The sequence below is a fragment of the Caretta caretta genome, chromosome 5 (genome assembly GCF_965140235.1).
Source record: "Caretta caretta isolate rCarCar2 chromosome 5, rCarCar1.hap1, whole genome shotgun sequence".
Lineage (NCBI taxonomy): Eukaryota > Metazoa > Chordata > Testudines > Cheloniidae > Caretta > Caretta caretta.
The window spans coordinates 133,557,082-133,582,328 of record NC_134210.1 but is presented as its reverse complement, the minus strand read 5'-3'; the positions used below and the strand labels follow the sequence as shown (position 1 = coordinate 133,582,328).

General features: G+C 46.4%; 1 protein-coding gene across 1 annotated transcript; it reads left to right on the top strand.

The window, feature by feature from the left end:
* The first annotated feature begins 23,063 nt into the window (after positions 1 to 23,063).
* On the top strand, positions 23,064 to 24,933 carry LOC142072068 (uncharacterized). The gene is made up of 2 exons (XM_075128275.1): positions 23,064 to 23,971; positions 24,377 to 24,933. The coding sequence occupies exons 1-2, from the start codon at positions 23,389 to 23,391 to the stop codon at positions 24,916 to 24,918; spliced, it is 1,125 nt and encodes a 374-aa protein (XP_074984376.1). The 5' UTR covers positions 23,064 to 23,388; the 3' UTR covers positions 24,919 to 24,933.
* The last annotated feature ends 314 nt before the right edge of the window (positions 24,934 to 25,247 follow it).

Below are 25,247 nucleotides of genomic sequence, written 5' to 3'. Positions count from 1 at the left end.
GTACCAGTGTAGACAAAGTCTTAGGTAAAATATAAAACAGATTTATTAAAGAAAGATAGATTTTAAGTGATTATAAGTTGCAGGCATAGAGAGCAAAGTTGGTTAGGCTTTGTCTACATTGACACTTTCATCGCTCAAACTTTTGTCATTCAGGAGTGTGAAAAAACACACCCCGGAATGACAAAAGTTTTAGTGATGAAAAGCACTAGTGTGGACAGCGCTTCATCAGTGGGAGTCATTCTATCGTCGACAAAGCTACGGCCCTTCATTGGAGGTGTTTTTATTTTGTCACCAGGAGAGCCACTGTAAGGTGCGTAGTGTAGACATAGCCTTACACAAGAAAAAAGAATAAATTCGCAGTCTAAATTCTACAGACAAAGCAAGATTTGAATCAAGCAGTCTCTCACCCTAACAGATGTTACAGGCAGCTCAGAGTTCTCAATACACAGGCTGGATTCCCTTCCCAGCCTGGGACCAATCTCCTCAGTTCAGAAATTTTGTCTTCCAGATGATCTTCCAGGTGTTGAGATGGAGGAGGAGAGAGGCCAAATGATGATGTCACTGTTCCTCCTTTATACTTTCTTTCAGCTGCTAGAAAGATCCTTGCTGTGACAAACTTAAGCCACTCCCATTGCATACATATCCTCTCTGAGGAGCCTCTGGGATGGTCATTGGGAGAGTGGATTCCCCTTAATGGCCTATCAGCACATGTCTGGCTGGTGCTGATGTGAATCTGCCCCTTTTTTGGCACTGAAAGGCTGGCTGTGGGCATTTCCCAACCTCACAACATAGGTCAGTAACACACACATAGTAATACTTCATAACTTCACATACAATGATAGTACATACAATTTAACAAGACTATTAAGGGTCAACAGATCAAGACTTTCAGCATGATACCTCACAAGGCATACATTGTACAAAACATATAATAATCAAATGATAGTGGTGAATATGGGGGTTCCAGGGTGCTATTTTGAGGTACAGAGTGTGTCAATGATACCAGTTTCTAGAAAGCCATCTTGTGCAGCGAAGTTACATTCACCTTATGCAGAAGGTATGCACCCAAAGTTACATCCCTAAAGCCATATTTTATACCTTCCCTGTTTACAAGTAAAAGGAATTGTCTATGTCATCTGAAACTAGATTTAATCAGTCACCATTTCACCTTGTTTTTCTGGTACCATGGTGTACCCCTTATCTCTTTGTTCTGAACACATGCATTTCAGGTACCAAACAGCGGGATGACACCTCCTATGTCTGTACTAGGGTAGAACAATCATATGTCTTGTCCTCTTCCTTTGGGCCATTTTGGTACAGGCTTATGAGAGTAACTCTCTTTCTGTTGCTATGGTAAAGCATTCATCTGTCCTGATCTTGACAGCTTCCCTATTTGCTCAAGCCAAAACTTACTTCAATGAATGCGAGGGGTTATGGGATACTTAGCATAAGTCAGCAGGGTTATATAAAAATCACAGGTCATTTTTGGCTATATAGCTACCACAATGTTTGTGCTTAATGTTATTTTTGCTTAATGGGTGCTAATATGTGGATAATACATATTATTAATAGGATATGTATATATGCTAGCCAGGCAAGACTATAGGTTAGAGTCCAGGTGACACCTTTGACATATTAATATATGAAGTAGTGGTGAAGGCCTTTACATATTATTTGAAGTGTTTTACCAAAGTACATAAGTGGCAATACACAATTAACACAGCTAAAACTAATACACCTTGTACCACAAGCAAAGCTTTAAATGCAACTTCTATCCAAGTATGGGTGTGGTGGGTTGGACTAGGTCCAGAGGACCCCTGATGGAGGCCTCACAGCCCTGTCTAACCCCGCCCCAGAAAACAGCCAAGGAGAAGTCCTTCAAGCGGCCTAGAGTGGCTGCAAGGGAGGCAGCCAATCAGAGAGGCTGCTGGAGCAGCCAATCAGGGGCCAGAAGGGCCATATAAAAAGGATCGATAGGGACAGTGAAGTCAGCTGCTGCCTGGAACTGGGAGAGGGAAGATCAGGTTCCTGGCTGGGAGAGCAGCAGGACCATGGACAGCTCAGTGGGGGGCAAGATAGAGCCCAGGGTAGACTGCCGAAGACCGGGGGAGCCAAAAAGGCGTTCCTGGCTGACTGCAGGGCCGAGCAAGGACTGAGCCCAGAGCCTAGCCATACCAAGCAAGGGTACTGTGATGGGCCCTGTTGGTCTGGTTGGAGACTGAGCCCAGGGAGGGCTTCCAGAAAGGAAACACCAACTGAGGATACCGTGATGGGTCCATGTTGGAATGTTACAGGAGAGCAGTGTCTCCAAGGAGGAAGCCTTGTAGGGAAGGTAAAGACTGTATACCCTGGAAGGGGGTTGGTTTTGTTTGTTCAATACAGATAGGGCTGAGTCACTGAAGTACTGCCAAAGAAACCATCAGTTGTGGGGGGGTGGGGGTGGGGAGGGGTGCTTGTGAGAGGTGGGTCCCACCCTGTTACCACAAACTAAGAAACAGCCAGCTCACACCTGACCAGAGGGGGGTGCTCGTGAGAGGTAGGTGCTGCTCTGTTCCAAAGCCAAGTGATTGCAGGCACGCATTGGCCAAAGGGGGGTGCTTGTGAAAGGGGGGTGCCGACCCTGTTACAATGGGAGATTAGTATTTCAAGATCCTCATGGATAAGATCATTTAAGACTTATTTTGCCTTGTACATCTCATTGCTAATCTGAATACGGTGTGTGTTCTTTTCAGTCTAGGAATGTTTTTAAATTTACAATTATGATTGTATAAAGGGAATGGATGAATATGCATGTTAAAAACTGGTAACTCTACTTTTCAATTCTATCCTGATATCGGAGCTCACTTTGGATAATAGATTTTTTTTTTAAAAAAAGAGTGGGATAGGCACTATTGTAGTACGTACCACAGTGCCATGAGGCATAAAGCAGAAATTTGGAGGCCTCCATATCTAAATTCCTTATATTCAGTTACTACACAGTATTGTCCAATAATATTATAAGTGGGGCTTAAATTCAGCCAGAGCTCTGGTACATATTTTCAACCCTCCTGGAGGTTTTATAGCATGTTGGGGGTGGGGGTTTAAGCGTTTAAACCCTGATTATAAGTCAGCCTTACTGCTGGTTGTTGACATTGGATAATGTTCACTGGGCAGGAGACAGGAGTGCCTAGCTTCTCTGTCCCATTGTACTAGCCTGAGCCACACACTGGAGTTGCAGTATCAAAACCATCACATTGCACAGGTACTGATATCCGTTAGTGGAAACAACCGGTTGTGTGCAGTTCTCTCCAGGTTTGTGTTGCTGTGTGATACACCAATATTTGAGGTAAAGCCAGTCGTTTCTTATAGATGCCATTTGCTAGGTAACCTACGGAATGGACAGTAACCAATTTATCAAATATTGCTGTGTCAGGATCCAATATTGGTAGGGAAAACATAAAAGAAATATACCTGGCATCAGACACCGAGCAAGATTGCTTTGAATAAGATGTGCCTCAGTTAGGAAACGGTGTTGCTGACCCCAAATTATGAATTGTGCTAAAGGGAATTTGCCTTCATGATTCAACAGACTGCCAGTTTACCATAGTTTTTGTTATACATCTAGGACAATATCATTGGCTAACTGCTCATCACTAATAAGGTCAGCCAGTTTTCAATGTTCCCTAATGAGTTGGTCAGGGTAGCTAACACTAACTCCCATAAGCAGTACAAGTAAAGTATCTTTACCTTATTATTTGTTGTGATTGTAATGTATTAAGTTTTGCTTGTGTTTGGTTTAGGAGCTTAGCAATGTCATGCATATTATACACCACATACTGTTTTGTGTTTTTTTTTTTAATAGCTAGGCTCTCAATGCCTTGAATTATGGGTTTAGAGATGGCTTCCAATGCCTGATGCTCAAAATAGTCAATGTGAGGTTTTTTATTTTGCTATATATTACGCCGTCAGAAATAGATATTTCAGGTTCAAATTATCCTGAAATGTAACCAAGAATTCCATCTGGATTTCAAAGTCTCCTAGTTCAAGAGATACCAGAGTGCGGAACAGTCTTTTGCCAGTCATGAAGTCTTGTGCACATTCCTGAGAAGATGCTATTATACTAATTAACAAAGTCATATACTTTGCTTTTACACATTAACCAAATTTAGCCATATTTCAATGAGAGAGATTCAAACTCACAGGTATATACATAAACTGACTCTGCTTGATAATATACAGTTTAAGTTAGATGTGGCCCGGCCAGTAATTTTTTAGAAGATCTCTATAGTTGATTGCATACTCAGTTGTCCAGGTATGGTAGGCTGAAGTGTAGTTGACCAGTTTGTTGTTGCTAAAACACTTTTTAATATTTTCTTCTTCTGCTGACTGGGGTTTTCTTCACTGTGCACTGATATCTTCAGGTGTGTCCAGCATGGGACGCACCCTTGAACAGCTTAAGTTGGTTACCACACTAAACTTCTTGTTTGTTTTTTAACATTTCTCTTATTTTCACTAACCCAAATTTATACACGGATGAACTTGGATCCTATGTCACTAAGTCATTTATAACGCAAGCTATACTTGGTACAGCATATGACAGTCTGTGTCATTATGGTTTCACTTTTTTTTAAACACAAAAAGGGAATCTGGCTGAACCTGCCATGGTAGTGCAACAAGCACATAAAAATGCCAGAGGGGTAAGTGATTAAGACTGTGACCCACAGGTCTCGGGGAAAGTTCTGTGATCTGATATAGCTGAAACCATGAGTTCAAGTCTTACCTCAGACTGCATTTATATTCCAATTCACTTCACTACCCCTATTGATCAAAGCCATCAACCACAAGCCTAGAAGATAATCAAGTATTAGTCACCACCTGCTTTTCACAAAAAGGTAACAGAGGAATTACACAAGTCTATGGCAAACATAAGCAGGAACACAACCCAGCACTAACATGGTAGAACCAAATTTTAGCTACTCAGCCACATGCCTTTTCTAAGCATGAAACCCTGCTGTTTTTCCAAAAGCCAGCCCAATGAGCTCCGTACCCCCCTGGGAAGCCATATCAAGTCCTCCTTTAGTGGCTGAACTAAAAGGCTAGCAGTTGCTTAAGTAGCAGAGGTCTGAGTTGAAGGTCGAGGGATCAAACCATGCTGCTGAACCTCGGTGAGATGATGTTGTGGTTACAAGTGTTGAATTTGTTTTAACTAGTTTATTTAATTCATAGAAAGTGAAACCATCCTGTAACACACATTTATAATTTAAGTACAATAATCTGTAAATTATCGTGTGGCACACTAAAACACGGGTGTTTAAAATGTCAGCCATTTGTCATCTCCCCTCTCTCTCACCGCAGAGATCTGCCACTGAGGTACACCCATGGCTGGATTTCCAATTAGGCACAGTAGGCATGTGCCTAGGGACGCCGGCATGCTAGGGGTACCTAAAAGTTAAAAGTGGGTTAAAAGTTTCATTTTTTTTACAGAAAACATGAAGGTCGGCTGTAGGGGTGGGAGTGGGGGCACTGAAGATGGTGTGCCTAGGGGTGCGTAAAGTGTAAATCTGGCTCTGGGTACACCAACTGTGGATTTAAATAACAGGACATAAACCACACAGAAGCTTAATTCGGTGACAGCTAAAGCTGCATAAGGTCACTTCCCATCAATTTAAACTGGGAAAGTGTGGAAAAAACCCACATTGCTTACCGTTTGTAGATTGCCTGCAAGATTGTCACTAGTACACCTGACACTCTAGAAGGCTTTCACTTCCCCTTCCAACAGATACTAAAATCAGCAAGTACCTCACCTTCAAGGTTCCAGGGCCCTCAGCAGTGCTAAAACTGAAGAAAGAAAAGGAGGCCGTGTGGTACCACAAGTCCTCCTGTTCTTTTTGCGGATACAGACTAACACGGCTGCTCCTCTGAAATGGAATAGTTTCTCAGACATACGGATCTGCTGATCTGTTGATACAAGAGCATCTGAGGCTGCTGTTAAAGTTTTGCACTAGAGTGAGTTTGGAAAAGAGGCGATTAAGAGGAGACATGAGAGCGGTCTTCAAATACTTGAAAGGCTGCCATAAAAAAGATGGAGAAAAGTTGTTCTCTCAATCCACAGAGGGCAGGACAAGAGACAATGGGTTCAAACTACAGCACAGCAGATTTAAACTAAATCTCAGGAAAAACTTCCTAACTGTAAGAACAGTAGGATAATGGAACAGGCTGCCTAGGGAGGTTGTGGTTTTCAAAAAGAGGCTGGATAGCCATCTGTGTTGGATGGTTTAGAGCCAACAAATCCTGCATCTTGCCGGGGGTTAGACTAGATGACCCTTGCAGTCCCTTCTAACCCTCGGGTTCTCTGGTTCTGTGATGAAGCTGCCAGCACTTTAACACTGGAGAGGAAAGTCTTTAGGGAATTGCTGTCTTCGTTCCAAAGGCATTTCTATAAACAAAGATCCAGGAAACAAAGGAGACAGTCCTAGAGGGGGGAAAAGTAACCCCAGGGAGACAATTTTGTGGTGTGAAGAAAACCCTAACTGCTAACTGAGTTTAGTACTCAAAACCGTAAAGTACAAACAAGACCAACCAGAGAACATCAAAGAAAGGCGAGGCCTCTGAATGATTTTTAGGTTTTCCCTGCTGGGCATGATGGGAAAGGGAGCAGACTATAAATAGCCTCTTCCACACAGAACAAGGGAAAGGAGTGGGGGTTGTTTTTCTGGCTTGAAAGTTAGGTGAAGGCTACTTGTTTGTGGGGGCTGGATCTCTCGCTGCCTGGGGAAGTCAGGAACCTAATACAAATATTTTAGAAGAAGAAGCAGTGGTGGGAAGGGGCTACTGTTGTGTAGTTTATTCCAAGACTTTGAGTGTAGCTGTCAGATTGTGAGGCTGAGTCTGGAACCTAAATAAGATTGCCTGTCATGGAGGCACTTTGATCTTTACTATGCTCTTATGTTTAGATTCTGCTACTAGATCCCTCGTGAGAGTCTGGTTGCTCTAGAGGGAGATGCCCTTAGCCTCACCCTCTTGCCCTGGGCTGCCCCACTCCCTGGAGGAGAAGTTCTATCACTTTCGCTTAAAAGAACTGACTGGGTGTGCCCTTTGTGGCTTGTTAGCTATTGGCGGCTAGCTTGACAACAGTGCAGTTACTCTTCAGTGTCCACGGAGGCTTCATTTCAGAAGCTGTTCTGTGGAATCCTATATCTCTCCTGATTCTCTGCAGAGCCTATGGTATGTATAGTAGTTCTGTAGGTACCCAATGAGGCAGCAGATATAAGTGACAGAAAACTATTTCTAGCTTTTTAGGTTTCAGAGTTCTATTTTTGTGGAAACTGTTGTTGGCTTTCTCAGGGCATGACTACACTTGCAAGTTAGAGCGCATTAAATCAGCCCCGGGCGCCCTAACTCACTGCCCGTCCACATCAGCACGGCACGTAGAGTGCTCTGACTCCAGGGTTAGAGTGCTCCTGGTACTACACCTTGGCGAGAAGATTAACGCTTGGTGCGCCTTGGTTGGAACGCCCAGGCATCAGTGTGAACAAGGTGGTGCATTACTGCGCTCTGATGAGCCTCCGGAAACGTCCCATGACCCCCTTAAGTCAAGTGGCCACTCTTCTCATTGTTTTGGAATCACTGCAGGAATGCAGATATGCCCTTTGAAAGCTCCATTTCTGACAGCTGGCTGCTTATCTGCTCCGAGACAAAGCAACCATTAGTGTGGAATGCTGTGTGTGTGAGAGAGAGAGGCGGGGAGGAGGGGGTTTGCTGCTGTCTGAACTTACAAGACAGCATGCTGACACGCTCTCAGCCCCCCCAAAAACCCACTCTCTCTCCCCCCACATACACACAGCACACTCTCTGTCACACTCCACCCCCCCACCCCCGCATTTGAAAAGCACGTTGCAGCCACTTACATGCTGGGATAGCTACCACAATGCACTGCTCTCTGTGGCCGTTGCAAGAGCTGCTCATGTGGCCACACCACTGCGCTTGTAGCTGTCAGTGTGGACAGGCTGCAGCGCTTTCCCTACTGCGCTCTATGAAGGCTGCTTTAACTCAAAGCACTCTACATCTGCAAGTGTAGCCATGCCCTCGCTCTTGCTGATGCTATTGAAGGTGACACCAGGCTGCCCCACACTCCAATCTGAGGCAGTTCATTCTGTAACTGTATGTACCAGTGTTTGTGTGGCCTGCCATCTTGTTACCAGGACCTGTAGGGGGCAGCTTTGTGAATAAACACTAGCACTCTGTGTTCACACCTTTCTGGAGAGTTTAAGCTTTCATTTAAAAAAAAATTTAAACTTCTACCTTCCTGGGAGTGAGGATAGCTTTCTAAATATGACCTATTTAGTGCTGCCCAAATAAGTCTGTAGAGAGACAGGCAGGAACAATGGCTCTGAGAAGTGTGAACTGACCCCATTCCCGTCATTTGGTGTTAACGCTGAAGCCTAATGAAGTATTGTCAACTCCCATAGTTTTATCAAGCATCTCAAAGAATATTTGTTTTTCCTTAAAGCCCCCAGCTCTTTATATTAGATTATTACTTAAAACTCAGTTTTTATTTATTTGAAAAACCTAACCAAATTTTTAGCCCTTGTGGAGAAACCCTAATGACTCAAACTGGAAGGTAAATAAGACCCAAAATCTACTGTGACTTTCGGGGGGCAAACTATTGGTGGTTTGTTTTTTTTTTAACTTACCACTATAACTCTTTCACTATTCTTCCTTTTTGCAAAACCATCCCTTTGTTCAGGAACTTTGGGCATAACTTGGGTTGTAGGTGGGACTTAGTAGAGTACAATCAGAACTTTTTTTTACTGTTTTGGCCCCAATAAAGTAAGACTACAGCTGTAAGTAATCATTTCATGTATGGAGAGAGCAGAACAGTGCAGCACTTGTGAAAACTGAACATGGAGTGAAGCTGATAAGCAGATACAAATGCTAAATAAGAACCAGGTGGTGTTTTTAGTAAACAATGTCAAAAATATAATAGTTCTGTTGGTCTTGGGCAGGTGTTTTTGGCTATACATTCTCTTCTGGGAAAGAGACCAACTGCTTCCAGATATGCCAAAGAATTAGATTAATTATGTAAAAAAACTAACAGATACAATAGCCAAAAAATGTAAAACAAGAGGGAAAAGTTCCTTCTAGACAGGAATTATCTCCACTTTAAGAATATTGTATTCATTTTCTAAGTCCTACAAGAGCTCCTAAACCTGAATTCTTGGTACCCTGGCCAATAACTTTCAAAACTTACCAGTGACTTTACATGCCTCAATTTTTGAGTGCCCAATCTGAAACATGTTAAAGGGGCCTGATTTTCAGAGGGTGGAAATTCGGCACTTTCTAAAATGGGGGTTCCTCTGAGATGTTTCAAGTTGGATACTCAATCTGTGAGTTCCCCAAAATGACTAGCTAGTTCTGAAGATCTAGGCTTTACAATCACTTAAATTCACAAATGAAATCACACAGTGAAATAATGCAGCCCAATCAGCCTTGTCCCTCAACAAACTCTAGCTGCAATCAATAATTAGACCCACTCTATGCCCCTTTTGTGCAGATATAAATGTCTACACAGAGTACAGTGCAGTGAAGAATCAGGCCCACTGACTATAACATGACACTGCTGCTTCAAATGCTTTGCTAGATAGCTTGCAGGATTGAGCCCTGGACCTACAATGCTACGAAGGGCCTATTCTGTTACTATTCTGCTTTGGTTCAGGTGCCAAGTCCTCTATAAAGCTTTGCACCCAACACTTCTAGAGATCTGGGTGTTACTCCAATCCATGATTGGCATATTTTCCCTCCATGACTGGCTTATATCTTGTGTTCATTGATCCATTCCCAATACGCTGCTCTTTGAGGGAGGAAGATGGAACGTTGTCTCCTCCATTGGATGGCTTCTTTACCCCAGACTTTTAGAGAGAGTGCCTCCTCTTTTTTAAAGGGGGTTATTGCTCCTTTAAGGTTTTTAGCTTTCTTATCATAAAGCCTCTGCACAGTGAGAACTACTTCATGCTAGAAACTTGCTTCTGAATGATGTCTGGAGCAGTCCCATTAGTTATCTTCACAGTAGAGCCACAAGAGGGGACTCCATGGACATAGGCGCTGACTCTGTGGGTGCTCCGGGGCTGGACCACCCACAGGGAAAAATTAGTGGGTGCTCTGCACCCACTGGCAGCCAAGCTCCCCTTACCCCTTACCCCACCTTCTCCTCCACCTCCCCCCCCCAAGCATGCCATGTCCCTGCTCCTCTGCCTACCTCCCAGCACTTCCCCCCGGCTGCCGCCAAACAGCTGTTTGGTGGCGTGCTGGGAGGGAGGGGGAGAAGCAGGAACATGGCGTGCTCAGGGGAGGAGGCGGGGCAGGGATTTGGGGAAGGGGTTGGAATGGGGGTGGAGTTGGGGTGGGGACTTTGGGGAAGGGGTTGGAATGGGGGTGGGGCAGGGGTGGGGCTGCATGGAAGGAGTGGGGGGCAGGGCTGGGGGTAGAGGGGGGGTCGGTGCCTATGTCCATGGGGCTGCTCAGTGGACTTTACCCAAACAACCACTTATGCCCATGTGGGTGCTGGTGCTGGTCGAGTGCCCCCTGGCACAGTAGAAAGTCGGCGCCTGTGGCAAAAACTTATGCATGCATGTGTCTGCAGAATTGGGGCTCTAGATTGTAAAACAGAAAACTACAAATCTATGCTAACCAGCTCCAAACCTTAGAATCAAATATAAAATTGTAGTGGTGCACAATTGCAGTAGCTCTCCAGTCGGGAGAACAAAATTGCCATGTGATTCTTGTCATTAACCGATTGCAAATCTGAACTGCCCACGTGACTGTAACATTCGTCCTTGGTGGTTCCTGCCATCTGTCAAGCAAGAATTAATTAGTGAAAAAAATAGGGACTAAACCCTGGAAATATGAAAACAAATAAGGCTTTGAGGTCTAGTGGCAGCAAATGGGAGAGCGGAGCTGAACCAGGCCAGAGTTTGCTGGGGAAGCAACATGCTGAGACTGACAACAAGCATCATACGTTGGTGTTCAGTGCTCCCTCTGTCTGATTTCAGGAACTGTGTCTCTGGGGGAGACAGTTCTAATCAATCTATGGAGAATTGCTGCAGTTTGAAGAACAAAGGGTGGGGCGGGACGGGGGGGGGGGGGGGAGGAATGGAGGAGCTCTAAAACTCCAAGAAAAGCATAGGGTGTCACAGTCTCTTGGAAAAACTTCTGAGATAATCACAATGTGAGGTGACATTCAACACTGTTAAAGCAGCTACGTTGCCAAAAATAAAACCTGCATGCACCCAACACATCTTTATGGTGTATGTTTAATGAGCCATGAGAGACAAAAATGGCAGGTCAGTGATGCTGATTGTCAGATGTGAATTTTTTTTTTTATTTAGCATAGCTGGTTGAAGAAAGGAGTGTTTGTGGTAAACCATCTGTGACAAAAACAGGACTACATCAAACTAAATGCAGCTGTCTGTGAAGAGCACAGTAAGGAATTGCTCTTGGGGGAGCTGACTTGCTGATATCCTATTTATAAATGCAGGGGTGAGGAAGTGATCATTATCCTTAGTATCATAGAATATCAGGGTTGAAAGGGTCCTCAGGAGGTCATCTAGTCCAACCCCCTGCTCAAAGCAGGATCAAGCCCCAACTAAATCAACCAATCCCCAGCTAAATCTAAACCTATCAACTAGGAATCTATAGCAGTTCCAGGGCGTCTGTGTGTATAAGGCAGATCTATGCTGCATGCCTCAGGAGGCTCATCACAGAAGGTCCAGCTCAGGAAGAGGGGCTGAAGATGGCTCTAATTAATGGCAAACTACCCTGCTGCTAAGGGAAATTGCTGGAATGCAGACAGCTGTTGCCACTCCCTCTCCCACACCGGACATGCCTCCAAAAGCTCTGTCCCCAGACTGGTGTGCTCCTGTGCTGGGGGCAGTAGAGGATCATGTTGGGTTGGATGGAGAGATCCTTGCACCAGCAATTCTGGGCAACATGTGGCCCTGCACTGGGAGACTTCCGCTGTATGCCACTCTTCCCTTCTACAGCCCCTTAGGTAGCTGGAGTGATGTCCAGGGGCTACAGCAGGGCCAGAATCTGGCCCAATATCTCTTTGGTGTTTCTAATAAGCAAAGATCCTAATTACTGTTTCCAGCTCCTGAGCTGCTCTCATTGTGCCAATGCTAGGCTCTGCCCATTACAGGCTCTCACTGCTCTGCCACTTTCACTTAGTCAGGCACCACTCTGATTTGTCCTCATCTAAAAATCAAAGAGATCCAGGGCTGAATTCAAGCTGCCCCAGCACAGCCATGCTTGGGAGGCAAAAAGGCACAGGAAACCCTCCACAAACAGGCTGAAACAGGTGGCAACAATAAGGTGACTGCCAGCACTCCCTAAGCAAGGGAGGCCACTAGTGTGTCTGGTAGTTCTCATTACCCTGGAGCTGGCCTGTTTGGTTGAGATGAGGACAAGGCTATGGCCCAAACCACTAGAGGACTGCAGCGGGACGCACACGACTGTTTGAGAGAGGCCGTGGCTGCAGCTGTGGTCGCGCCCCCCTGGGGGGAGAGCGCTTCTTGCACAGGGGATCTCCTCCTCACTGTACAGTCCAGGGTCTCTGAACCAAAATTCAGCCCTAAACATTTAGGAGATGAAGCTAGTGTCCCCAGTGAATGCATCAATTTTTGGCCAGTACCACCAGCCACGCCCACCAGGGGCAGACCATTGGCTCCAGTGCGTCCTTTCCACACCATCTAACAGAGCTGGCCCCAGCGGTCCCCCTGCAGTGGAATGCTTTGGCTATGGTGCGTCACTGAATCTACTATTCTTTTAAAAAAGTCAGAGAATTAATCTTGCTTGTGGCAAGCGTTCCCTTTCCAAAAGCGTCATTGTCCAGGTTTTGGGGAATGTGACATGACAAGAATTGCTGAGGAGTAGCTGCTCTGCAAAGAATCGTACCAGGATGAGTTTGAGCATGAGGTTGCCATATGGAATTGACTACTAAGAATAGAGCCAAATGCTTGCCTGGCATCTGGATTTGACAACTAGTCTGATCTGTAGGATGCCCTTTTGTTCATGTATTGCTCGGTATGTCATCACAGGCCAGTCTATTTATATCAAGTGAAAAAAATAATGCAAAGGAAAACTTTAAACATTCTAGATTTTTGAACTGTTACCAACACAGGCATGCATTTCAATGTAGGGCAAAATAATTTTTATAATTAATAAATAGCTTTCAGAGATTTATAGCCAGAGGATGACACACATGTACCAAATCAGATGTAGGGCAGATCTTTTAAAAATATATCTGCACCTTGTGAGATTTTCACATCTAAATCCAAATTTGGGCCTTAATTCCTTGTTAACAGCTGCAAATCCAAGGAATTTTATCACTTGCTTCCATGTATTTTTTTCAATTCAGAAACAAAAGCCAACAAATTTCAGAATCAAAACAAATTAAATTCAGTTGTGACGTAAGGCATCCAGCTGCCTTTCTCCTGTTCTTGCAAATATGTTATGAACTTGAGGCCTAGCTGAAGGGAAAACTCTAATTTCTCCTCTGTGTGTTTAAGGACACAGACTTGAAGATGTGGTTCAGCTGAGTGACCCCAGAGCCTCAGTCATGCCAAGAGTTGCCTCTTTTTAGAGTCTGTAGTAATAAAAGTTCTATACATTGGTTATTTCATTTCACAGCACTTCTCAAATCTGATGTACATCCCTTCATCCACCCCTGAACTGCAACAATCTCTAGCTTGAAATGGATCAGTTATTTAACAGCCCACAGCAGAGTTATGCAAGATTTAGGAGAGGATGTGGAAAATATTTCAGTTTCTGAGTTATGCAAGTGTACATACACTGAATTGGTGGTGTTAGTCACATGGCCTCCATGGAGATAAGTACCTAGGAGTCAGCAAACTTCTGCTGAGAATGACAAATCATGGGTAAATTGGTAGGTGATTTAAAGGAGCTCGTGTTCAATTGTTTCACTAAGGGAAGGGTTAGGTAGGACTAAGTCAGCTCCACAGGAATAAGCACTCCTTGTAACTACCTTTCCAGAAGTCCATAAGCCAAAATCTGAATATTTGAATAGCAAAGTAGTAAATCAACATGTATCTACTGGAGCGGGCCTCTGGGTGGAGTCAGGAAAGATCAAAGAAATTGGAACAACGGGAGCAGTTCAGGCAGGGATAGTGTGTTCCAGCTCACTGTTCCAGGTGCAGTATGTGTGGCTATATATGCTGTGACACCAAGCAGAAGTGCAAGACCATGTCCAAGCAGTTCTAACAATGCAATTAAAGCACCTTGAGTATGAGGTTGTGGGACTCGTGAATTCACAACATACAGTAGCTATAAAATGAGGCATTTGGTGGATATCCTAGGGAGTTTCTGGATCATGGGCACCAGGTTTATATAATTTTTGGTGGCACCTGGAACAGAGCCATCCCATACATAAGATGGACCAGGGCAACCACCGCGGGCCCCGCACTTTGGGGAGCCCCACGCTTCAGGGGGATGCAGGGTCCAGGCAGAGCTGTCCCGTCCATAGGATGGACTGGGGCAACTGCCCTGGGCCCTGTACTTTGGGGGGCCCTGCACTTCAGGGGGACACGGGGTCCAGGGCGGCCTGGAAGGTTAGTGGGGGGCCTGGCACCAGCGAGCGATCCACCCCCTCCCCACCCCTGCTCCACCCCCTCCCCCAAATCCCTCACCCCGCCTCTTTCCGGCTTCTGCCCCTTCCCCCGAGCGACACCGGGAGCCGGTGGGGCAGAGTGGGGCAGGCTGGGGCCCGGTCGCTTGCTGCAACCAGCACTAGGACCCCTGCTAACCTCCCAGGCCGCCCTGGACCCCGCGTCCCCCTGAAGCGCAGGGCGCGGTAAGTCCAAACATTGGTGGAGCCAGGCCCACGTTCCTAAATACTGGTGGAGCACAGGACCCACGGGGCCCATATACCTCGCCGCCTATGTCTGGATGCAATGATCTCTGAGACAAAGCGGCTGTAAGTATGGTGGGGGAAAGTAGGAAGCAGCTTCCTTGGCATGGGACTCTTGTTCTGGGACCTGCTGAGGACGACAGGTAGCTGGGAGTGGCTGAGTTTGGTAATAAAGGTTTGGGCAGCAAAGACCATTGTCCCTATGGTCCTCACAGCCATCTGTATTAGAGGGATGACTTGCACTCTCACCTGTCAGGTATCAAATACTGCAGAAGGTGTTCAGCTTGTTGCAGGATTGGGCCTTACAGTTCATAAGCAGAGACCTCCAACCTGTTAATCGTGATCAATCTATTCCTTCTACACTGAAACATCTCAGGAAGAGCTAATTCTCCCATATGGCACTCCCATGTGGACAGGGGTCAGATGACGGGGAAATAAGTGGAGGCATTCTCCCAGATTCCACCCTCAAACCAAGCTCCACCCATTCACAGTGCAAACATGAGATGCCAGGCAGACTTTGCAGATCTTCACAAAGGGTTTGTCCCTCTTCCTCCTGGCATGCTCTAACCAGCGGGGAAGTAGTTAGGAATGTTAACTCTGAAACCTAATTAAGTCTCTTCAACCTGCTGAGTTGAAGAGGGTGACTAACACCTCTTGGCCATTGTTTCAGGCTCCGGTAGGACTCTGAGGTCACTGCATCCATTAACACCTGGTTCACATTTTTGGTAACCATAGGAGATAAAGAATCCTTTTTTAATGAAATGTTTAGGTTCTGGGACACAACAGGCAACCAGAAGGGAAGAGCAACGGCTCACTGAGCGGCTGCAAACCTGCCAGAGACTAACCCTGAACTTGGAGATGCTGCTGAGTAGGTAGGAGACCAGCAAAGGCTGAGACATTGCTGTGGGGAAGCTCTCATCAGATGTCAGTGGCCCCACCAGTTCTCAGTTTAATCCCATGGGATAAGTGGGATCTGAACTGACTGGTGAGAGAGGCTTCCAGTAGAACATCCATGATGGGGTGGTGGGGTGGTGGGGACCCTTCCAGGGGTGCCTACTGCACATGCACAGCAGCACGCTCCCTGCTGAAAGCGTTCACGCCAGCGAGTGGGCTCAGGCTACGTTCCCGCTGAGAAAGATGCCTGATGTCTGACTCACAGGCTGTTTGGTTTGGATAGAATGAGCCTTCTCCCTGTCTTGTGTTGTGTCAGCCTGTTCTGTAAAACCACTTCCTTACTTTACTTGCTATAGATGTCAGGGCTTAATCACTCTGTGCTGAAATCAGTCTGGGGTTACAAGAAGTCATTCACCTTCTCACACAGCTTGAAAACAGGTTGTGTGCGAAGAATAATTGAGGCTAGAATTCACATAGGTATTTAGGCACCTCGTTGCCACTGAAATCAGTGGAGTGAGGTGCTTACATACCTTTGTGAATTCCAACCTACGACTTTTGGCCTTGGATCTGTGACTTCATTGGGAATAATGTGCCATGTTTGACAGAATAAATGTACATATGCAGGCCAGATTTTTCAAGAGCTCAGAACCAAACTGTTCCCATTTAGGCACCCACAGGAAATGCCCAGACTTTCAATAATGCTTAGCTCCCATTGAGAACTGGCTGACCCAGAATCAGAGGCTATTACTGATACAACCATATTTTCACCCCCACACTCTTTGCATGGTGCAGTGAGCAGAGCTCAGCCAGATGTGAGGATCTAGCCCTGTCTCTCCACCCTCCTTTTAAACTCTTCTGAACTGTTGTGCAAGAATTGCTACATGCTTCTTCTTTCCCCCTCCCCCTTTACTCACAGTGAAATAGGGCATTAAAAAGTGGGTTTAAATTAATCTGGCACTCCAAGGCCCCTTTACATTGTCAGAACCTGTGAAGGGGCCATAGTGTAAATAAGGCCGAATGAATGAACGTAACATAAGCTTGGTTATGTCCAGGATTTTGGAGTGCCTGAGTCGGCTAGGGCTTGGGCTTTCAGAGGTGCTGAGAAGCCACAACTCAAATGGAAGCTAATGGGAGCTGTTCAAACTCAGAACCTCAGAAAATCTGGTTGTGGGTTGCTCATCTTGGGCTCCCAATCTCAGATGGCCAAAATTAGTGGATGCGTCTGTGAATATTGGCCTGAGCTTTAAGTACTGATTTGGGATTTACTTCAATAGAATCAGGGGGTAGCTGTGTTAGTCTGTATCCACAAAAACAACAAGGAGTCCAGTGGCACCTTAAAGACTTTAAGGTGCCACCGGACTCCTTGTTACTTCAATACAATGTGCACAGAACACTAAAAATATGAGTAATCTGGCTTCAGCCTCTGGCAAGCATCAGGCTACTCACAACTGTATTCTGCTTTGAGCCTCCCTGGTTCCTGCAGCTCTACAAAAAGCATCAATTGCAGACATACAAGGACCACCCTGCATGCCAAAGTGTACTCTGTATGTCTGGAAATGTGATAAAGTGAAGAGAGTCTGGAGAGATTATAATTGGTCCTGTACATCCGAGGCTATTCTTCCCACAAACATGATAAGAAAAATATTCCATGCATGTTTACCCCTCACCAATAGCTCCTGAGTGGATCTGGCCCACAGTCCAACCCAAATTCTGCTCTCTGCGCCAATGTGACTATCTTTCCCTGACTGTTTTTCTTTTTAAAATGATGGTTTTTAAAATACCCCCTTGGCCAGCTGCCGGCATTGCCTTGTGCTCCTCTCCCAAAGGGGTGACAGGGCAATACTGCGTGAAGGTCAGTGAATAGTGCTGGCTGAGAAGGTACCCGTGACACTACACCCCATGTTCTTCACAGTGCTATTGGTATGATACGATGATGGCATAACTATGATGTATTTTATGCAAATTGGAAAAGTATCAAAATATTGGAAAAGTTATGATTTGCTGAATATGAATGTGACATTCTGTACCATGGGGGAGCACCCTGTGACCCCCATGTTCCTCATTTGTATATAATTGTGATCTTGCATATAAAGCAGGCCATTCGAGGTATCAGGGGAAAGGTTATGATCTGCTGAAAGTCATTTTTCTATCCATATATGTATATAATTAATGCATATGAAGTTATGAGAATTGTGTTGTATGGTTGTCACCAAAACATGCCGTAAGTTGGGGAATCAGCCAGGAAAGTAACCAACGCCGGTGGGGTGTCAAACAACCCATCAACAGCCATTGTCCAGCAAGGGACCTACAATACAATGACTCACCTGCATGAGGCCACACCAGGGGAATTGCTCAACCTTGTCTGGGGACTCAGCAACGCCCCCCCAGACATGCCTGGACTTGTGTGTTCCCCAAGCACATGGACTGAGGGTATAAAACTGAACACAGGGGGCCCATGCTTGGCCTTTCTCCTCCACCCACCTATACTGCAAGCAACAAGGACACTCTGAAGACTCCAACTGAGGGGACTGGCCCAGATTCCAAGGGTGAAATCTGTTTACTATGAACTGCAATATACAATGAGTGAGAAAAATGCTTAATCTAGATCAGGGGTCTCAAAGTCCCGGTCCATGGGCCATCTGCGGCCAGAGAACCTCCCCAATGTGGCCCGCGGGGCTCCAGCAATTTTGGGGCCGGGTCTCTCCCTTGACCCCACCTGCTGCTCCAGGGCGATCTCCCCCTCTCCCCCCAGCCCGAGCGTTCCCTGGGCGATTTAAAACAGCCCGGGGCCCCGCTCACCACCAGCAGCAGGGCGGAGCTGAGTGGCTTTCTGCGCACTCGCTCCACGTGGCTGCCGGCCCCTCCCTGCAGCCCTGGGGCGGGATGGGGCTATGCCTCCGCGTGCTGCCCCCACCCCGAGCACCCCTGCGGCTAATGGAAAGCTGTGGGGGCAGTGCCTGGGGGCAGCAGATGAGAGTAAAAGAAAGATTCATTTTCCCCCTGTCCCACTCTGTTAAACTAATTGTAGTGATGCAGGCCTGGCACTGCATTTCTTATTCAGGAAAACTCCCACTGGAGTAAACCTTGCGGAGCAGGGAATGCAGGAGCAGGTCTGTGTTATATAACTGGGCCAGCAAATTCTATAGCAGGGTAGCTGGCAGCCAGAGGCAGAACCATCCCATTTTCTAATATTTGTGTGGGATTTTCAGAAATGCCCAAGCGTTGGCCCAGCTCTCCTTCCCCATTGATTCAGGGAACAAAGTTAGGCCCACGTTGAGTACTGCTGAATACCCCACCCTTTTGTGGATTAGGCACAGCAACAACAAAAGCACAGAATTGGTATGCTAAAATTAAAATGCCTGTGGGTTTGTCATTTTAAATCACAGTCTGAACTTGTTCTAAGTTGCCCTAGCCCTTGGGAAATCATAAGAACATGAGAACATCCGTATTGGGTCAGACCAATGGTCCATCTAGCCCAGTGTCCTGTCTTCTGACAGTGGCCCGTGCCAGCTGCTTCAGAGGGAATGAACAGAACAGATAATCATCAAGTGATCCGTCCCCTGTCGCCCATTCCCAGCTTCTGGCAAACAGAGGCTAAGGACACTTAAGAGCATGGTTTTGCATCCCTGCCCATCCAGGCTAATAGCCATTGATGGACCAGTCCTCCATTAATTTAACTAGTTCTTTTTTGAACCCTGTTATAGTCTTGGCCTTCAGAACATCCTCTGGCAAGGAGTTCCACAGGTTGACTGTGTGTTGTGTGAAGAAATACTTCCCTTTGTTTGTTTTAAACCTGCTGCATATTAATTTCATTTGGTGACTCCTTGTTCTTGTGTTATGTGAATGGCTAAATAACACTTCCTTATTTACTGTCTCCATCCCAGGCATGATTGTATAGACCTCTATCATAACCCCCCTTCGTCGTCTTTTCCAAGCTAGAAAGCTTATTAATCTCTCCTCACATGGAAGCTGTTCCACACCCCAATCATTTTTGTTGCCCTTTTCTGTACCTACTCCAATATCTTTTGCTGAGATGTAACCGACTGTAAGCTCTTTGGGACAGGGACCTTGGCCCAGATTCACATAAGTAGATTAGAAGTGTGAGCAACAAGGGTGATGTCATGGTGGGAGTCTGCTATAGACCACCGGACCAGGGGGATGAGGTGGACGAGGCTTTCTTCCAGCAACTCGCGGACGTTACTAGATCGCAGGCCCTGGTTCTCATGGGAGACTTCAATCACCCTGATATCTGCTGGGAGAGCAATACAGCGGTGCACAGATAATCCAGGAAGTTTTTGGAAAGTGTAGGGGACAATTTCCTGGTGCAAGTGCTGGAGGAACCAACTAAGGGCAGGGCTCTTCTTGACCTGCTGCTCACAAACCGGGAAGAATTAGTAGGGGAAGCAAAAGTGGATGGGAACCTGGGAGGCAGTGACCATGAGATGGTCGAGTTCAGGATCCTGACACACGGAAGAAAGGAGAGCAGCAGAATACGGACCCTGGACTTCAGAAAAGCAGACTTTGACTCCCTCAGGGAACTGATGGGCAGGATCCCCTGGGAGAATAAGAGGGGGAAAGGAGTCCAGGAGAGCTGGCTGTATTTTAAAGAATCCTTATTGAGGTTACAGGGACAAACCATCCCGATGTGTAGAAAGAATAGTAAATATGGCAGGCGACCAGCTTGGCTTAACAGTGAAATCCTTGCTGATCTTAAACACAAAAAAGAGGCTTACAAGAAGTGGAAGATTGGACAAATGACCAGGGAAGAATATAAAAATATTGCTCGGGCATGCAGGAGTGAAATCAGGAAGGCCAAATCACACCTGAAGTTGCAGCTAGCAAGAGAGGTTAAGAGTAACAAGAAGGGTTTCTTCAGGTATATTAGCAATAAGAAGAAAGTCAAGGAAAGTGTGGGCCCCTCACTGAATGAGGGAGGCAACCTAGTGACAGAGGATGTGGAAAAAGCTAATGTACTCAATGCTTTTTTTGCCTCTGTCTTCACGAACAAGGTCAGCTCCCAGACTGCTGCACTGGGCAGCACAGCATGGGGAGGAGGTGGCCAGCCCTCTGTGGAGAAAGAAGTGGTTCGGGACTATTTAGAAAAGCTGGACGTGCACAAGTCCATGGGGCCGGATGCGTTGCATCCGAGAGTGCTAAAGGAATTGGCGGATGTGATTGCAGAGCCATTGGCCGTTATCTTTGAAAACTCATGGCGATCGGGGGAAGTCCTGGAAGATTGGAAAAAGGCTAATGTAGTGCCCATCTTTAAAAAGGGAAGAAGGAGGATCCTGGGAACTACAAGCCAGTCAGCCTCACCTCAGTCCCTGGAAAAATCATGGAGCAGGTCCTCAAGGAATCAATTCTGAAGCACTTAGAGGAGAGGAAAGTGATCAGGAACAGTCAGCATGGATTCACCAAGGGCAAGTCATGCCTGACTAATCTAATTGCCTTCTATGATGAGATAACTGGCTCTGTGGATGAGGGGAAAGCAGTGGATGTGTTGTTTCTTGACTTTAGCAAAGCTTTTGACACGGTGTCCCACAGTATTCTTGTCAGCAAGTTAAAGAAGTATGGGCTGGATGAATGGACTATAAGGTGGATAGAAAGCTGGCTAGATTGTCGGGCTCAACGGGTAGTGATCAATGGCTCCATGTCTAGTTGGCAGCCGGTATCAAGTGGAGCGCCCCAAGGGTCGGTCCTGGGGCTGGTTTTATTCAATATCTTCATTAATGATCTGGAGAATGGTTTGGATTGCACCCTCAGCAAGTTTGCAGATGACACTAAACTGGGAGGAGAGGTAGGGATAGGATACAGAGGGCCCTAGACAAATTAGAGGATTGGGCCAAAAGAAATCTGATGAGGCTCAACAAGGACAAGTGCAGAGTCCTGCACTTAGGACAGAAGAATCCCATGCACTGCTACAGACTAGGGACCGAATGGCGAGACAGCAGTTCTGCAGAAAAGGACCGAGGGGTTACAGCAGACGAGAAGCTGGATATCAGTCAACTGTGTGCCCTTGTTGCCAAGAAGGCCAATGGCATTTTGGGCTGTATAAGTAGAGGCATTGCCAGCAGATCGAGGGACGTGATCGTTCCCCTCTATTCGACATTGGTGAGGCCTCATCTGGAGTACTGTGTCCAGTTTTGGGCCCCACACTACAAGAAGGATGTGGAGAAATTGGAGAGTCCAGTGAAGGGCAACAAAAATGATTAGGGGTCTAGAACACATGACTTATGAGGAGAGGCTGAGGGAGCTGAGATTGTTTAGTCTGCAGAAGAGAAGAATGAGGGGGGAATTTGATAGCTGCTTTCAACTACCTGAGAGGTGGTTCCAAAGAGAATGGTTCTAGACTATTCTCAGTGGTAGCAGGTGACAGGACGAGGAGTAATGGTCTCAAGTTGCAGTGGGGGAGGTTTAGGTTGGATATTAGGAAAAACTTTTTCACTAGGAGGGTGGTGAAACACTGGAATGCGTTGCCTAGGGAGGTGGTAGAATCTCCATCCTTAGAAGTTTTTAAGGTCAGGCTTGACAAAGCCCTGGCTGGGATGATTTAGTTGGGGATGGGTCCTGCTTTGAGCAGGGGGTTGGACTAGATGACCTCCTGAGGTCCCTTCCAACCCTGATATTCTCTGATTCTAAGTATTAGGGTTCCTAACTTTCATTGATTCCAGGGGCAGTGAGAAGCTATAACTTCGTGGATTGGACCCTTAGCTGCATCGGTACACTGAAGCAGCTAGCACATTTAGGGACACTGTAAAGTACTAAACAAAAGAGTTTCTTTACTATTGTCTTATTGCCAGTTCAAACAGGAGGAAAAGAAACCTTACTTTCTAAGATATTACATTCCTCCCCAAGTTTACATGCCATACTAATGCATACTGAAGTCCCATACAAAACTTATTTTTCCATTTTTTGCTAGACTGGACTGGTGACCGCCCCGAACAGTGCAGAGCAGAGTCTGGTTTCTACTTGAGACAGGTTCTAGAGAGACTGGGGTGCTCTGTGTGGCTAAACAGATCTATCTTGATGATTAAGGAACAGCAGAGACCAGATCTAAAAGAGGAGATGTAGCCAAACCTAAGACAGGCAGGACACTGTGGGTTGAGGAGTTCCTTTAAAGGAAAATGTGGGAATTTCTGGCTCCATCGGGGTAGGGAGAGACATTCTATTCACATAGAAAATCAGGGGTGAAGGGGAACGTTATACCTGGCTATCTAGTACTAGGCTTCTTAATCCTTAGCCCTGGTCTACACTAGGACTTTAGGTCGAATTTAGCAGCGTTAAATCGATTTAAACCTGCACCCGTCCACACAATGAAGCCCTTTATTTCGACTTAAAGGGCTCTTAAAATCGATTTCCTTACTCCACCCCTGACAAGTGGATTAGCGCTTAAATCGACGTTGCCGGCTCGAATTTGGGGTACTGTGGACACAATTCGATGGTATTGGCCTCCGGGAGCTATCCCAGAGTGCTCCATTCTGACCGCTCTGGACAGCACTCTCAACTCAGATGCACTGGCCAGGTAGACAGGAAAAGAACCGCGAACTTTTGAATCTCATTTCCTGTTTGGCCAGTGTGGCAAGCTGCAGGTGACCATGCAGAGCTCATCAGCACAGGTGACCATGATGGAGTCCCAGAATCGCAAAAGAGCTCCAGCATGGACCGAACGGGAGGTACAGGATCTGATCGCTGTTTGGGGAGAGGAATCCGTGCTATCAGAACTCCGTTCCAGTTTTCGAAATGCCAAAGCCTTTCTGAAAATCTCCCAGGGCATGAAGGACAGAGGCCATAACAGGGACCCGAAGCAGTGCCGCGTGAAACTGAAAGAGCTGAGGCAAGCCTACCAGAAAACCAGAGTGGCGAACAGCCGCTCTGGGTCAGAGCCCCAAACATGCCGCTTCTATGATGAGCTGCATGCCATTTTAGGGGGTTCAGCCACCACTACCCCAGCCGTGTTGTTTGACTCCTTCAATGGAGATGGAGGCAATACGGAAGTAGGTTTTGGGGACGAAGAAGATGATGATGATGAGGAGGTTGTAGATAGCTCACAGCAAGCAAGCGGAGAAACCGGTTTTCCCGACAGCCAGGAACTGTTTCTCACCCTAGACCTGGAGCCAGTACCCCCCGAACCCACCCAAGGCTGCCTCCTGGACTCAGCAGGCGGAGAAGGGACCTCTGGTGAGTGTACCTTTTAAAATGCTATACATGGTTTAAAAGCAAGCATGTGAAAGGATTACTTTGCCCTGGCATTTGCGGTTCTCCTAGATGTAGTCCTAAAGCCTTTGCAAAAGGTTTCTGGGGAGGGCAGCCTTATTTCGTCCTTCATGGTAGGACACTTTACCACTCCAGGCCAGTAACACGTACTCGGGAATCACTGTAGAACAAAGCATTGCAGTGTATGTTTGCTGGCATTCAACCAAAATCCGTTCACGCGGTGGGAGGAGGCAAAATGCGACCTTGTAACGAAAGCACATGTGCTATGTATGTAATGTTAACAGCAAGGTTTACCCTGAAAGAGTGTAGCGACTGTTTTATAAAATGTGTCTTTTTAAATACCGCTGTCCCTTTTTTTTTCTCCACCAGCTGCATGTGTTTCAATGATCACAGGATCTTCTCCTTCCCAGAGGCTAGTGAAGCTTAGAAAGAAAAAAAAACGCACTCGCGATGAAATGTTCTCCGAGCTCATGCTGTCCTCCCACACTGACAGAGCACAGACGAATGCGTGGAGGCAAATAATGTCAGAGTGCAGGAAAGCACAAAATGACCGGGAGGAGAGGTGGAGGGCTGAAGAGAGTAAGTGGCGGGCTGAAGAGAGTAAGTGGCGGGCTGAAGACAGGGCTGAAGCTCAAATGTGGCGGCAGCGTGATGAGAGGAGGCAGGATTCAATGCTGAGGCTGCTGCAGGACCAAACCAGTATGCTCCAGTGTATGGTTGAGCTGCAGCAAAGGCAGCTGGAGCACAGACTGCCACTGCTGCCCCTCTGTAACCAACCGCCCTCCTCCCCAAGTTCCATAGTCTCCACACCCAGACGCCCAAGAACGCGGTGGGGGGGCCTCCGGCCAACCAGCCACTCCACCACAGAGGATTGCCCAAAAAAAAGAAGGCTGTCATTCAATAAATTTTAAAGTTGTAAACTTTTAAAGTGCTGTGTGGCATTTTCCTTCCCTCCTCCACCACCCCTCCTGGGATACCTTGGTAGTCATCTCCCTGTTTGTGTGATGAATGAATAACGAATGCATGACTGTGAAGCAGCAATGACTTTATTGCCTCTGCAAGCAATGATTAAAGGGAGGAGGGGAGGGTGGTTAGCTTACAGGGAAGTAGAGTGAACCAAGGGGCGGGGGGTTTCATCAAGGAGAAACAAACAGAACTTTCACACCGTAGCCTGGTCAGTCATGAAACTGGTTTTCAAAGCTTCTCTGATGCGTACCGCGCCCTCCTGTGCTCTTCTAAC